The sequence below is a fragment of the Podarcis tiliguerta genome, assembly GCF_965153285.1.
Source record: "Podarcis tiliguerta genome assembly, chromosome: 3".
NCBI lineage: Eukaryota > Metazoa > Chordata > Lepidosauria > Squamata > Lacertidae > Podarcis > Podarcis tiliguerta.
In genome coordinates this window covers 37,261,838-37,275,526 of record NC_139536.1, presented here as the reverse complement: position 1 = coordinate 37,275,526, position 13,689 = coordinate 37,261,838, and the positions used below count along the sequence as shown (strand labels likewise).

At 40.8% G+C, this 13,689-nt stretch overlaps 1 protein-coding gene across 1 annotated transcript in view; it reads left to right on the top strand.

The window, feature by feature from the left end:
• CMTR1 (cap methyltransferase 1) overlaps positions 1-13,689 on the top strand; it is a 34,350-nt gene that overhangs the window by 6,449 nt on the left and 14,212 nt on the right. The window contains exons 4-17 of the mRNA XM_083434432.1: positions 989-1,147; positions 1,736-1,828; positions 4,199-4,270; positions 4,656-4,750; positions 4,830-4,902; positions 5,126-5,324; positions 5,784-5,902; positions 6,739-6,835; positions 7,641-7,773; positions 8,489-8,668; positions 9,378-9,434; positions 9,828-9,885; positions 12,403-12,471; positions 13,205-13,336. Coding sequence (XP_083290558.1) covers positions 989-1,147; positions 1,736-1,828; positions 4,199-4,270; positions 4,656-4,750; positions 4,830-4,902; positions 5,126-5,324; positions 5,784-5,902; positions 6,739-6,835; positions 7,641-7,773; positions 8,489-8,668; positions 9,378-9,434; positions 9,828-9,885; positions 12,403-12,471; positions 13,205-13,336 — 1,536 coding nt within the window. The remainder of the gene's footprint in view (positions 1-988; positions 1,148-1,735; positions 1,829-4,198; positions 4,271-4,655; positions 4,751-4,829; positions 4,903-5,125; positions 5,325-5,783; positions 5,903-6,738; positions 6,836-7,640; positions 7,774-8,488; positions 8,669-9,377; positions 9,435-9,827; positions 9,886-12,402; positions 12,472-13,204; positions 13,337-13,689) is intronic.

Here is a 13,689-nt window from a genome sequence, read left to right as displayed (position 1 = left end):
ACCTGTTTGCCATTACTGATCTGTTTGTTGAAATAAATTAAAAAATTAAAATATTGTCCAGTAGCACCTTAGAGACCAACTAAGTTTGTTTTATTTATTTATTTCGACTGCGTCAGACCAACAAGGCTACCTACCTGATCTGTTTGTTGAGACAGTGGTTCTCAAACTTCCCCCACAATGGAGCACAGGAAAATTAAGAAGGGTCTTGGTGGACCACTTAATGATTTTTCTGCCTGTTTTAGCAATTGTAATGATGCTACAGTCTCTTTAATCAAATCAAGATTAAACTTTTAAACCTCTAGTCTTCTCCACTCTTTTCAAATGCCTCCCCCCAATCACTTCCAGTCCATCCCACTCACCTTAGAACCTGGCCGTCCACCTGCTCTTCACAGACATGCTGCAGACCACCTGAAGGAAGTGGACAGACCACTGTTTGGCAACCTCTGCTTTAAGTTGTACCTGATAAGCTTTCAAGGAACCCCAGAGTTCCCTGGAACACAAGTTTGAAAATCCTACTGTTGGCTAAAGGGTTGTGGCTAACTGAATCCCATCTCTTTACTGTTGTGAGGTTCACATGAACTGCTTTGGGCTTCTGACATGTGTGAGAGAGACCATGCTCACAACTGTAGTCTCATTACAGACTTAGAGCACAGAGTACTTACAGGTTGATAAACTTGATAAATGGCAAATAGCTATTGAGTTCTTCACAGGTTACTTATTTGTAGCAAGGCAGTTCATTTTTGTTGTTGTGTTTACATGTTTCATTCTGTTGATCTAGCGTCATCCTAATTAAGTTGAACACACTTGAAGGAGAGTCCAGAAGTCTTCTGTGAGATTCATTAAGTGCACTCAATACTTTTTAATCACAGGAGCCTAAGATGGCCTGATTTATTTATTTATTCTGCTAGTCCTCAGCCTAAGCACAGAAGGTAGTGCATAAATTTGTTGTTAGACGTTACTAAGGAGCTTATTCTGCATTGGCTTACAGGCCAAAATGGGTTTCCGAGAAGGTGAAGGTCTTGGAAAATATGGCCAGGGGAGACAAGAGATCGTTGAGGCCTCCAAACAGAAAGGAAGACGAGGTCTGGGGCTGACTCTGAAAGGATTCGATGGAGAAGTCAACATCAACTGGCAGGATGAGCCAGAGGTAATTATGTGCACATTTTGTTCCTTCCACTTGTTTTTTGAGCTTTCCACTTGTTAGGCATTGTGGAGAGGTCTTTTGGCCACTGGCTCAGGTGAAGTTCGTGGCAAAGTAAGCCTTGGTTTGAAGGCTTTTATCTTGCAAATGGTGCTAGCCTCTGGGAGGAATTCAGCCCTTTGCTCTTCTGATCGTTCCATCAGCACAATAATTTTAGCTTGCCAGATGGAATTATTCCCCCCTCTCTTCCCTCTGCATCAACCCCACCCCACCTCCCAGAGCCTAGAGTGGGGGGAAGAGAGGGGAGAAAGCCCTGATGTGCAAGTGGAAGTCCTTATTCAGGGCTTCCTCTGACAGGATTTGTTAAGTGAATCCTGTCCTCTGTCCGGTAATCTTCCTTATTCTTATTTGTCACATGAACATTTTGCCTGCCCATGTGTTATGAAAACACTTATGGTTCTCTTAAAGACATTATTTGAATTTCAGCCTTAAAGATTGTGTTGAGCTTCTGGTTTACTTCCAAGTATTAAGGAGTTAAATTTTGCTGCAGCATACGCAGTCTTCTTTTTTACTTATCTTTTCTTATGTTCACAGGCTAGCGCTTATGAGCAAGTGGACTGGTTCCCAGAATGTACCACTGAAATTCCAGATGCTGAGGAAATGAAGGATTGGATGACTATAGGCAAGGTATGAAGCATAGGGAAGAGAGTTAAGGGCTTAGCCAATTAAGAATTCAGAGAGGCTGGGTACCAAGTCCAGAGGTGCCATTCTGCATGCAAGAGTGTAATGCAGTTTGAGTGATGCCCTTTCCCTGACACAAACTCATTAAGACCGGGTCAGAATGACCAAAATATTGAGTAAACATTTTAAAATATAATTAATATTAAGGCAGCCAATTGAAGTAAAAAAATGCATTTAATAAATGCCAATAAAAATATAATTAGATGATTTTTACTTTCTCAGTATTTTTTTATTAAAATTACAGATGAGCTCCAAACATTTTATTTTAGTGCTTGGTCCACAATGAACTCTTATATAAATGAATTTCTATTTGCAATTTATTTATTGCATTTTTGTTTTGTCTTCTTCCAAAGAGTTGAGGGTGGGGTATATGGTTCCTCTTCTATTTTAGTCTCATGTTGACCCTGTCAGGTAGTGTTAGACGTAAGAGAAAGTGACTGCCCATGTTCACCCAATGTTTTGGCTAACATTCACTTCCAAACTATAATAGTTTTTATAAGAATTTATTACTTATAACCCGCTCATCTGACTGGGTTGCCCCAGCCACTCTGGGAGGCTTTCAACAGAACACACTACATTGGACATTAAAAGCTTCCTGATACAGGGCTGCATCAGATGTCTTCAGAATGTCATATTGTTGTTTATCTCTAATAATAATAATTTATTACTTGACCAACAACAACCATCTGTTGAGAAGGACCTCTAAACAGTCCAGCTCTTCCATTTTCTGTACTAGAAATGTTTTGCTGGGTGATGTGGGCCTGGGTCCTAGGTTGGTGTGTTTACACTCATTGTCTTGCTGAGCTCTGTGTTCTCAACCTGAGTCCATACTTCCACGTGAAGGGAGCAAATTAACATACTTAGGTATTTGAGGGCTACTCCCTCTGTTCTTCAGTATCAGATTGCAGTGCGAATAAGCTTCATCCATGTAATTGCTGCATTTGTGAGAGCTTGAGTACCTTGACAAGCTGTTTAATCACAACAGCAGGATGCCGCATTTTCTGTAGTGATGCTCTCATTTTGTACAGTGTTCTCTGTCTGCCTGGCACAGAATCTTGCTGCTCACCAGTGATATAGTTTGAAAGGCTGCAGCCTAGCCAGAAGTGTAAATAACAGCAAGTGACAGGATTTTTCTTTTCCTTGGATACCAGCCGTTTTTATTAATGATATATAGTGGCAAGTGTTTGATGTACCGCAGTGATTCTTAAGGGTGTTTATACAAAGCCAGCTTCCCCACTTTTCTTCATGCTGCAAAATGCCATGTTTATTAGTCTTCCTGGTGAGTAGATATCTAACTGTTCTTAGATTGAAAACTGAAGTAGAAATAGATGCATACTCCCAATATGTACTTGTATACTGTTTCCTGTTGCAGTGAAACAGACTGATTATTGATCAGCCTTGCTTCTGATCCTTATAAAAAGTGCTATGAGCCCTTGTTAAGAGTGCATTGGGCTTGGACCCAAGCAACCAGGCTTTGATCTTAAATATCAAATAAATTCATTGGTAGCCTTGAGCACGGCACACCAAACCTGTTTCCTGTATGCAGAGTTTCATTAAGTTGCCTTCTTGCACAGTTTTTTAAAATTAAAACTGGGTGAATATTTTCCATGCTCTCAAGAGATTTTTCAGACCCCCAAAATATTCTTCAGAAGCCCCCTTCCCAGCATCCCCTTTTTTGCATCCCTTTCAGCAGCAGCTTTGGCAACAAGTACTTGCTTTTTGTTTTAAACAGAGAGTAGTTCTTGCAGGCTACATGAGCCTATGAAGTGGAGATGTGATGATGGCACCTAGTTATCAAGTTTGGCTATCTGATGTCAACCCGAAAAGTCTGGAGTGGGTTCAGTCATAGCGATATTTGCTAAATGTCACCTCTCAGTGTTTTGATCCAAGTTTTTATTAGCATAGGTGATTTATTTTTTTTAAAGCAAAGCTCTATAAGAAATTAGGCTCCTGTCTGAAGCCATTTCCATGTGCATCACTAGCTTGATCAGCAAGTATGGCCCCAAATCAGATAAGTATTCCATTTAGCCCATGATTCTTTAAACTATTTCTTTTCAAAGTTTGAAAAAGAATCACATGTGGGAAACTGTTGATGAAGGCAGGTGTCTACAGTTCCAATCCCTCCGTCCTATTTCTATACTGAAAAAGTGATGTGTCCATTTATCTGGCACACAAGGAGTAGGTCAGAGTTCCCACCTGAGAGCAGATGCCCCAAACTATTTTCTTGTTTTCATGAAATGTGTCTTGCCACATTGTCTTAATAAAGAGGAAGATGTTCTGTTTGTTTATTCATTTCCCCCATATTTTATTCTCTAGAAAAAACTGGTGATTGATGATGAAACACATTTCTGTGGAGAAGAACTCCTACAGAATATGCTTCAGTGCAAGGTGAGTTTTGTTTGTTGAGGACAGAGCCTCTCCGTGGAAGAGAACGGGAGTATACCTAAGATCTGGAGGCTCTGCGAGTTGGTTGTTTTGAGACATTTGGGGTCAAGAGACCTTGACACTTCATTCATGCAATATAAGGCGTTAATTTCGAGGCCAGAATTTAATTCTCAGACTCAGTGTTTTAAATCTCACTTGAGCAGGCCTTTGTTTCTTACTGGCTTCAAAAGGTTGTAGTGGTGCTGCCTAAGTTATTGCATCTTAATACCTCCAGCTAGAGAATTTTGAGCTCATTGCTATTCCCCTATAGCTAGGTTCCTGTAATTTGATATTACTTAACTATAATTTGACCTCCTTGTCAAATTAGACTTGTTCCTTCTTTTTCCAGAGTGTGTTTGATGAGCTGGATGGAGAGGAAATGCGCCGAGCTCGTACAAGGTCCAACCCCTATGAGATGATCCGTGGAGTCTTCTTCCTAAACAGGTCAATGGAGGATCTCAGATTTGCGGCCCTTGAGTATGCAAGGGCAGACTCTTAACAAGTCTCCCTCTTGCATTTACAGAGCAGCAATGAAGATGGCAAACCTAGACTACGTCTTCGACCACATGTTTACAAACCCAAAGGATTCTCGAGGGGTAAAGGTTTCTCTATATCTCTAAATCTTCAGTGTCTTCTGTGGATGGGGGAATTGGGGGGGGGGGGAATCCTTCAGAGTTTTACTAAAATAGTTGGGGGGGTTTTGTTTTTTTAAAGTGTCCCGGCAGTCAGGGATACAGTATGGCAATGCAGTTGTTGCTTTGGTTAGTCAATTGCTTCTGTTGAGGTGCTTTGAGTCTCATCCCTTCTCCATTTTTGCAGAAACCTCTGATCAGAGATCGTGATGCAGAGCTCCTGTACTTTGCTGATGTATGTGCTGGCCCTGGGGGCTTCTCAGAGTATGTCCTCTGGAGGAAGAAGTGGCATGCAAAAGGTTTTGGCATGACCTTAAAAGGACCAAATGACTTCAAATTGGAGGATTTCTTTGCTGCTTCTAGTGAGCTCTTTGAGCCTTACTATGGTATGTATAAGCAGGTATTTATGGCAACCTTCTCCCCACCCCCTCATAGTTCATCTTCAGTGTCATGTGAAAGACTTAAAGAGTTTTGAACGCACGTGCATTTTTAAATTGGAAACATTTTGGGGACATCTCTGTCAGTACCTACAGAAGTTGTATATGTTTTGAAAGTCGATTGCCATTTGATCTTAGAGACAGACAGGCAGGATACACAGATTGTTGCCACTGTGTCTCATTTTTTTAAACAAAGCATGTGATCAAGTGTGGAAACTACCAAGGATAGCACGAGAGATGAGAGAAGTGGCACTTCTTTTACAAAACTTCTCAGATCACTTTATGTGGAAGTGTATTCATAAGTTTTTAAAATGAAATAATGAGAAACCTTTGGAAATGATTCTGTGGTATGTAATGAGAATAATACACAGCAGACGAGAGCAAATTCCTTGCTTTCCTTGCGCACAGGTGAAGAAGGAATTGAGGGAGATGGAGACATCACCCGTCCCGAGAACATCACTGCCTTCCAGAATTTTGTGCTGGACAATACAGATCGCAAGGGGGTACATTTCTTGATGGCTGATGGGGTATGTGCCTTCTCTTTTCCCTTTGTTCCCTGAGCTAAGAGAGGGACCTAGCTTTGTGCATTGTGATGTGACATTTAGCTTGTTATAAATGTGATGTGAAGATTCAGAGAGCACACACACACACAGACTAGATTACCTCTGGATATAGATAATGGATCAGTTTTGATTAATGGTTTCATTTCAGTACAAATAAAATCAACAAATGTGGTGGTTCATAGAACATCACAACATAGATTTGTTGCTGATGTCCCTCACCAGCATATCTGAGCACTCAGTGTACAGCATGAAAGCTGCTGCTACCCTCTGCGAGTGCATCCTTGTTCCTTCTAGTTGAATAACACTCTGTGTGTGTATGTGTGTGTACACTGTGTGACAGACAATGACAGTGGCTCCTTGTGTGATGAGTACTTCCTAGAACTGATAGGTGTGAAGAGAAGGATGATGCAGAGGAGGAACAGACTCTTTAATGAGGCACAGTGCCATGAAGATGATCCCCCACCCTCCTGAGTGTGGGACTAAGGAGGACTACTTCCACCAATTCTCGGCTCACTCCCCACTCCATCCTTACTGACTATTATCTCAGTTACCTCTTTACTGAAAGTGAGAAGCAAGCTTCCTCTTCCCTGACAGATTATGGAAAGGCAGAAGCGTACATGTGAAGCCCAGGGAGGGAGAAGGCTGCATGCAGCTCAGTGGGCAGGCAGTGACTTGTCATGCTCTCCAAAGAGGGAAGGGGGAATTGAATTTAAGTTTTCCATTTCATGAAATGTGATACTGGGTTTCAGTTACATAAAATGTGATTTGCATTAAGGTTTGCTGTTTGCTGTGTGTTTCAGGGTTTCTCTGTTGAGGGTCAGGAAAACATCCAAGAGATTCTAAGCAAGCAGCTGACTCTTTGCCAGTTCCTCACAGCACTCTCTGTCGTACGAACAGGTGCTTCTCCACATACTCCCCCCCCCCCCCGCCGTCTCTGTATTTCCCCTTCTGTCCCTTGTGGCTTTAGTGTTAACTATTCTAGACTCTCTTACCTCCACCCCCCACCTTGTGCAGTATTTTGTAAGAGACCGGACTCTTTGTTTTTGTAGGTGTTGGTCCTTCTGTTCCTCTTCTATAATTATGGATCACTGTTTTTAAAATAAGATTTGGATTTGGAAACTCTTGGCATCTCCTGGTATTTGCAGAATATGCAATTCTCATAGCGAGGCAATGGAGAATTTTATGTTGGCCCTGGGAATTACCAGCTTACCATGGAAACGTTCTGAAGGCAGCAGGCAGAGGACTTTGCTGGAATCCCTTCTGTCCAATCTCTTCCCTTTCCGGGGAATTAGGGGAGAAATGATAAATGGAGGCGAAAGGGTTGAATGGCTTTTGAAAATGTGATTGTTAAGTACTCAAGAGAATGTCCTGTGAGATTTCCACAGCATGATCCTCCATATCATCTATGGACAAGAATGGCTGCTGTCATAAACCATGTGTGCTATAGACAGTGTGTGGGACAGATTGGGGAGGCACCCATCTAGAGCTCGGCTCAGCCATTATGTTCATTGTGTAGAAGGTACTGTTTTTCAGCCTAATCTCCCTCACAGGTGCATGTGAGGATAACATGTCATAACCCCATGTGCACCACCCTCAGTGCCTTGGAGGAAGGGTGGGATACAAATATGATTAATAATAAAGTAGTGTGTGTTTCTCCTTTCTCTTTGTAAGGTGTAGCTTCAATTTGCTTTTTCTGCTCCAGGAGGGCACTTTGTCTGCAAAACCTTTGATCTGTTCACGCCATTCAGCGTTGGCCTAGTATACTTGCTCTACTGCTGCTTTGAGCGCGTGTCAATCTTCAAACCTGTGACGAGTCGCCCTGCCAATTCTGAAAGGTGAGACCTGAGCATTGTGGAAGGTGGAAGGTACCTTTGAACACTGCGGCTCTGATAAAAAGGGGTTTGAAGTAGCTGCAGCTTTGCTACAAACTCTATGAGAGTTTAGGCTCTGTATCACATTCAAATTGTTTCGCTAAATATTTGCTGGCACATCAAACTGCTAAATGGGAGGCAATTAAATTTTGTAATGAGAGGATCACTTGTAATCCTTCATTCTGTTATATTCGTTAATGCCTGTGTTTGAAGTTTCTTTTTGCCTCCTACCTTTTTCAAATACTTTTGGAGTAAAATTTCATCAGACAGATAATGACCAGAAATCACTTGTATACATACCTTCTTTTCAGTGAATTTGGTGCCTCTGGGGCCATTGCCAAAAGAAGCCCAGATCACAATAAAATGTTTCTAAAGCACATTCCCAGTTAATTGCAGGATTGTGGCCTAAGGTACTGCAGCTCATCTGGGGCAAGTCAATATCTCTAATTTTCTTGAAATATTCCTATCCTTGAAATAGGAATAAAACAAGATGGAACTGGGAAAGTGTTTTGCGCTAGTGGAAGTAATAAAATATATGATAACCAATAAAGGTTGTCATCACCTCTTGCAAAAGCAGAAAGGGTTTTCTGCAAGCTGTATTTATTTCATTTTACACTTTGGCACAATGCATCAGAAGGTCATTATAGTTAATGAGTAAATAGTCTGTCTCACCCTGCAGGTATGTGGTGTGCCGAGGATTGAAATCTGGAATTGATGACGTGAGAGACTATCTTTTCTCGGTGAACATCAAACTCAATCAGCTACGCAACACAGACCAGGATGTAAACCTCGTTGTCCCTTTGGAAGTAATCAATGGTGATCATGATTTCCATGATTACATAATCCGATCAAATGAAAGGTGAGTTGAAGGGCAGTGAGAAGAAATTGCAGGGTTTTGTGGTACCCTTTCTGCTAGTCACTTTTCCTAAGCTGTCTGCTTCCAATAATTCTTCCTCTGCAAAGTCCATATAGTGTGGATTAGTTCACAAGACAAAGTGAATGACACACTGTATAACTCGTGTCCTGTCCTTTGTTTTCAAATGCCAATTAGGCACCATTAATCGTAGATGCATGATTAATGGCACATCTAGATTTCCCACTCCTGCTTTATATATTGTAGTCTCGTGGCTTTCTCTACTCTGCAGTGATAATGTAAAACTGATATTATCAGTTGATCGTAAGAAATCTTGCTAATTTCTGTTTTTTAGTGCACTTTATTAACTTGTTGCATTTCTGTATTATCCTGACCAGTCATTATTCTCTTCTTTTTAACCTGAAAAGCAGCAATAATAATAAAACTTACTTTCTGCAGAGATAAGAATAGTCATAGGTTAACACAAACAACAACAACACACAAAACCCAACCTCCTTTTGTGAAGAGTGAAAATATTCCTCAATTCCCTGGCAGTACCATTGCAGCATGGCCAGTTACTGTATTGTATTGAAATTGGTCATTCTGTCTGTTGGTTATTTTTCATGCGCATTCTGATTCACAAGACCTTCAGATAACTACTTTGTCAATTTAGTAGATAACGGATTCTAAAGCTGGGACCTGCTTTCTCTTCCAGACTCTGCGCTGTTCAGATCAAAGCACTGGCCAAAATCCGTGCCTTTGTTCAAGACACGTAAGTATATTTATATTTAAAGGTGCTCTTGGGTGAGGGCCGAACTGTAATTCAGGTTTGTTGAGATTTTACAGCCTTCATTTGGTGGTGGGGCATGGGAGAGACTTGCATGAAAGTGACTCCATTCCAGGGAATGTCATTCAAGTCTGTCAAGTTTGTGGTTTGGGGTATTCTTTTATAGATCTTCCAGGTGTAATTTCTGGGGTCTCGAGCAGCATTTCAGAAGTTTATTTGAGGGTCTTCTTCACCTTGTTTTTGTTCTTATGGTGCATAAATCACTATGTAAATTGAAAAGAAGAATCCATCTTTGGGGACAGATGTGTGTGTTGGGGGGGCAAGCTGAATTATCCTTTTTACTGGAAAATTCAGAAGAACCATCACAAATTCTTCTAGGACCTTGAATGAACCACGACAGGCTGACATCCGAAAGGAATGCCTCCGACTCTGGGGGGTGAGTAAAACCACAGAACAGCAAACTATAGTTTTGTAGTTTTAATGTGTCTCTGTATTCTCTGTTGAAGAGGATTATCTTCTCTTTAAAGGGCATGCTAGGGACTGTATATATTGTTTATATATAATTCTGTGTATTTAGAGAGTGATGGTTGGAGAAAGAGATTTTTAAAAAATCATTTCCCAAAGGGTGGGATTGTCGCTAAACTAAAGATCTTCAGTGACAGAAAAATTAGTACTAAGTTAATTGTGAATGCGAGTATAACTTAACTTGAGACATTCATGATGAATACAAACTGCTTTCTATAGCATCCATATTTTAAATGTCTGTTCCTGACTTACACACCACAATAGGTCGTCTTGGACAGCAAGTCTCTTTGGCCTAGAACATGATTTCTGATCATTCTGCTAAGTTGCATTGACCTATTAAAGTAAATGGCAAAGCTGCAGGCCATGCTTTTTACACTGAAAAATACAGTGGTCATTGAGGTATCACAGCACATACGGTCCCAGAATGAATTCTTTCTCTCTGGGCCACCCTACTTTTTTGGGTTAGAAGTGTGCAACTAATGAAGTTCAAACTTCTATCGCTTGGATTTTATTTCAAATTGATATTCCCGTGACATAAGATTTGTATAGTAAAATGAAATAAACAGATAGGCTTACACATAATATTTTGCTTGTATTTGGGTTTGATGCATTGCAACAGGCAGTGGAGGCTCTCAAAGTCTGCTTCTTGATATGCAGGCTTTTAAGAAGTTGACTGCTGTTAAAAATAATTATGCTGTAATTCTGCTATCAGGATGGAATAATTGTGTCTCTTATGATACTTCATTGCACTTGTTATAAGCTGCCTGATCGATAGCTTCATGTTAAGGGGCAGCATAGAAATGTAATAAAACAAAATCCCCATATTTCATGAGATGATGCCACCTTTTATTACTGATCTTAGCATTTTTCTACTGGAAGAAGAAAAACCTTCTTTCTCTGTGTGTCTTTCTCTTAGTAACATGTGAATGGCTATTGGAGTAACAAGTTGGTTAAAAGAAAATAGCTGTTTAGCTGTAGACTTGTTAAATTTAATAAATCCATACCTGCTTTTAAAGAAAAGAATTCTCTCAAGTGTAGCCTGTGCAAATTCAATTTTAAAAGCATTGAAAGAACTCCTGCCATTCACAATTGCCTAAAAACAAAAGCGTAGACTGAAACATAATGTATGATGAATCTTTAAGTAACAGCTCTTGCTTTTTAGTATGCATCCCATTCCTATTATCTGAGAAATATCTCTTTGGCTTAAAATGTTTAGAGGCTGAGGGAGTAAATGCCATCGTGTGTGTGGATGAAAAGGGAATGTCATACCCTAAGTAACCAAAAAGAGCAATGCCACTTAGTACTAGCCAGCTCTTAAGAGTGCTTCAATATCCCCTTTTGTAGTCACAGTCTGATCAGTTGATTGCACTTGTTAGTACATGCTTTAGGTATATTGTTCTAAATGAAGTTAGTGGTTGTGAGTAGGGAATCATGGTGCAGTGCTGTTTTTGGTTAATTGGTCAAAATAAGAAGTCGTATTTTGGCATGTGTATGAGTTGCTACTCAGGATACTCCATAGGACCCTAACATAAATAAACATCGATCCTTTTAGACAAAAGCAATTTCTCCCCAAACATAAAAAGGACCTCCCTTTCAGCATTCATGGAAACTACTCTTTAGCAAATGGGTGGAAAACTTAGGGTCCTCCAGGAGTTGTTGGACTATAGCTTCTATCCTGCCTGAGCAATGACTGGGCCTGATGGGCAGTGGAGTCTAACAACAGGAACACAGGAAGCTGCCTAATGCCAACTCAGACCATTGACCCATCTAACTCACTGATTGTCTGTGGCGCACCAGGATTTCAGATAGCAGCCCTTCCCAGAGCTGCCAGGAATTGAAGCTGGGAATTTATGCATGCCAGCAGGCTCCACCATGGAGCTCTGACTCTTCAGCTGCAACCTGTCATCCCTGCATGGAAGTTGGATTGTGGGGATTTTTATGGCAACATATTTTGTCGGCTAATTATCTATTGTGCGAAAGAGTACTTTTTTCTTTTTATTTGAAAAGGAACTGCTGCTCCCATTGTTCCTATTGAAATAAATTGCCAAAGTCTACTGGGCGTTTTGCAGGCATGTTGAAAAGCTGTAGAAGTAGTGTGTAGCAATACTTCAAAAACAATGCGTTGGGTTCTTCCATTCATGAGAGGCAGAGAGATTGTGAGTAAGAGGACAAAAATAGCCTGAGTACAAGTTAATTTTGGTGCAAGTTAATTTTGATCCATCAGTAGCTCAGGGAAACTCGAGCTCTTCTGTCTTTTACAAAATAAGTTAATATTTTAATGTGCATCTGCCTTGGCTTTCTTTTTGCTTCTCCATATGTCCCCTTTATTCTATGCCTGATGAACAGCAAATAATTAGAAGCAATGATGGAATAAATGTAATGTGTGAACCAAATCCTTGTTGACTCATTGGCTCTTGGGTTGCTCTAGATCCCAGACCAGGCCCGAGTTGCTCCATCCTCTTCTGATCCCAAGTCCAAGTTCTTTGAGCTAATTCAGGTGAGACTTCCAGTTGCTGTTTGTTCTGTATGCTCAGATGAAATTAATGCTCTTTATCATGAGACAGCAGAAAGCAACGATGGGGAAAACACTCCCTGCAAGGCTTCTTGTATTGGTTGCTGTTAACAGCAAAAGGTGAAGTGTATCGTCGTAAGTTTGGAACTGGCTATTACGGAGAGGTATATCTGCTTCGGCCCTCCCCTAAACATATGTATCTACTTATAAACTCTCTGGTTCAAACAATCAGTTTTGCAGACAATATATTTGTGATCAGATGCAGCATTGTGCAGTTATTTTGACAACTGGCTGCTGGAGGCAGAAAATGTCACTACGTCAGTAATAGTAATTTATTATTTGTATCCCTCCCACCTGAGTGGGTTGCCCTAGCCAGTCTGGGCACAGAAAAATACACAGAAACATCAGGTATTAAAAACTTCCCAATAATCTTCAAGTGTCTCCGGAAAGTCGTGTAGTTGTTTATCTCTTTGACATCTGATGGGAGGGCCTTCCACAGGGTGGGTGCCACTACCAAGAAGGCCCTCTGCCTAGTTCCATGTAGCTTTGCTTCTCACAATGAGGGAACTGCCAGAAGGCCCTCGAAGCTGGACTCCGTGTCCTGGCTGGACAGTGGTGGAGATATGCAGTATATGGAGCATGGAAACGACCTCCTTAATTCCAGTCATTGTGATAGCCTTTTCTGGGATAACAATTCCCTCTTCTTTTTTGTTTTTAGGGTGCTGACATGGAGATCTTCAGTTACAAACCAACACCTCTCAACTCAAAAACCTTGGAGAAAATCCGACCTGTGCTGGATTACAGGTGCATGGTGTCAGGAAGTGAGCAGAAGTTTCTTCTAGCACTAGGGGTAAGTGGTAATAATGAAGTGTAACAATGAGTTTCAGTGGGAGAAAAAAAAACCCTGTGTATTTTAAGCAAGTTGGTGCTTGGTTTGCAATTTCATTCACCCATGCGTTGCTCCTGTTTATCTGCAGGAATGGTCTTGTTTTAGATCCTGGCTTAAATTGCCATGGTGGTTGTTTGGTCTGTGGATTACCTTTGCTAGTATCTCACTGATACGTTACAAGCCAATTTTTATAGTAAGCTTTACCTTGTTTTATAAATTCACCAACTACATGATCTTACCATGCTCTGATAACATGATTTCTTAATTTCTTCAGTGAAATGAAGTCCCTCGCTTGTGAGGGCTAAAAGAGAAGC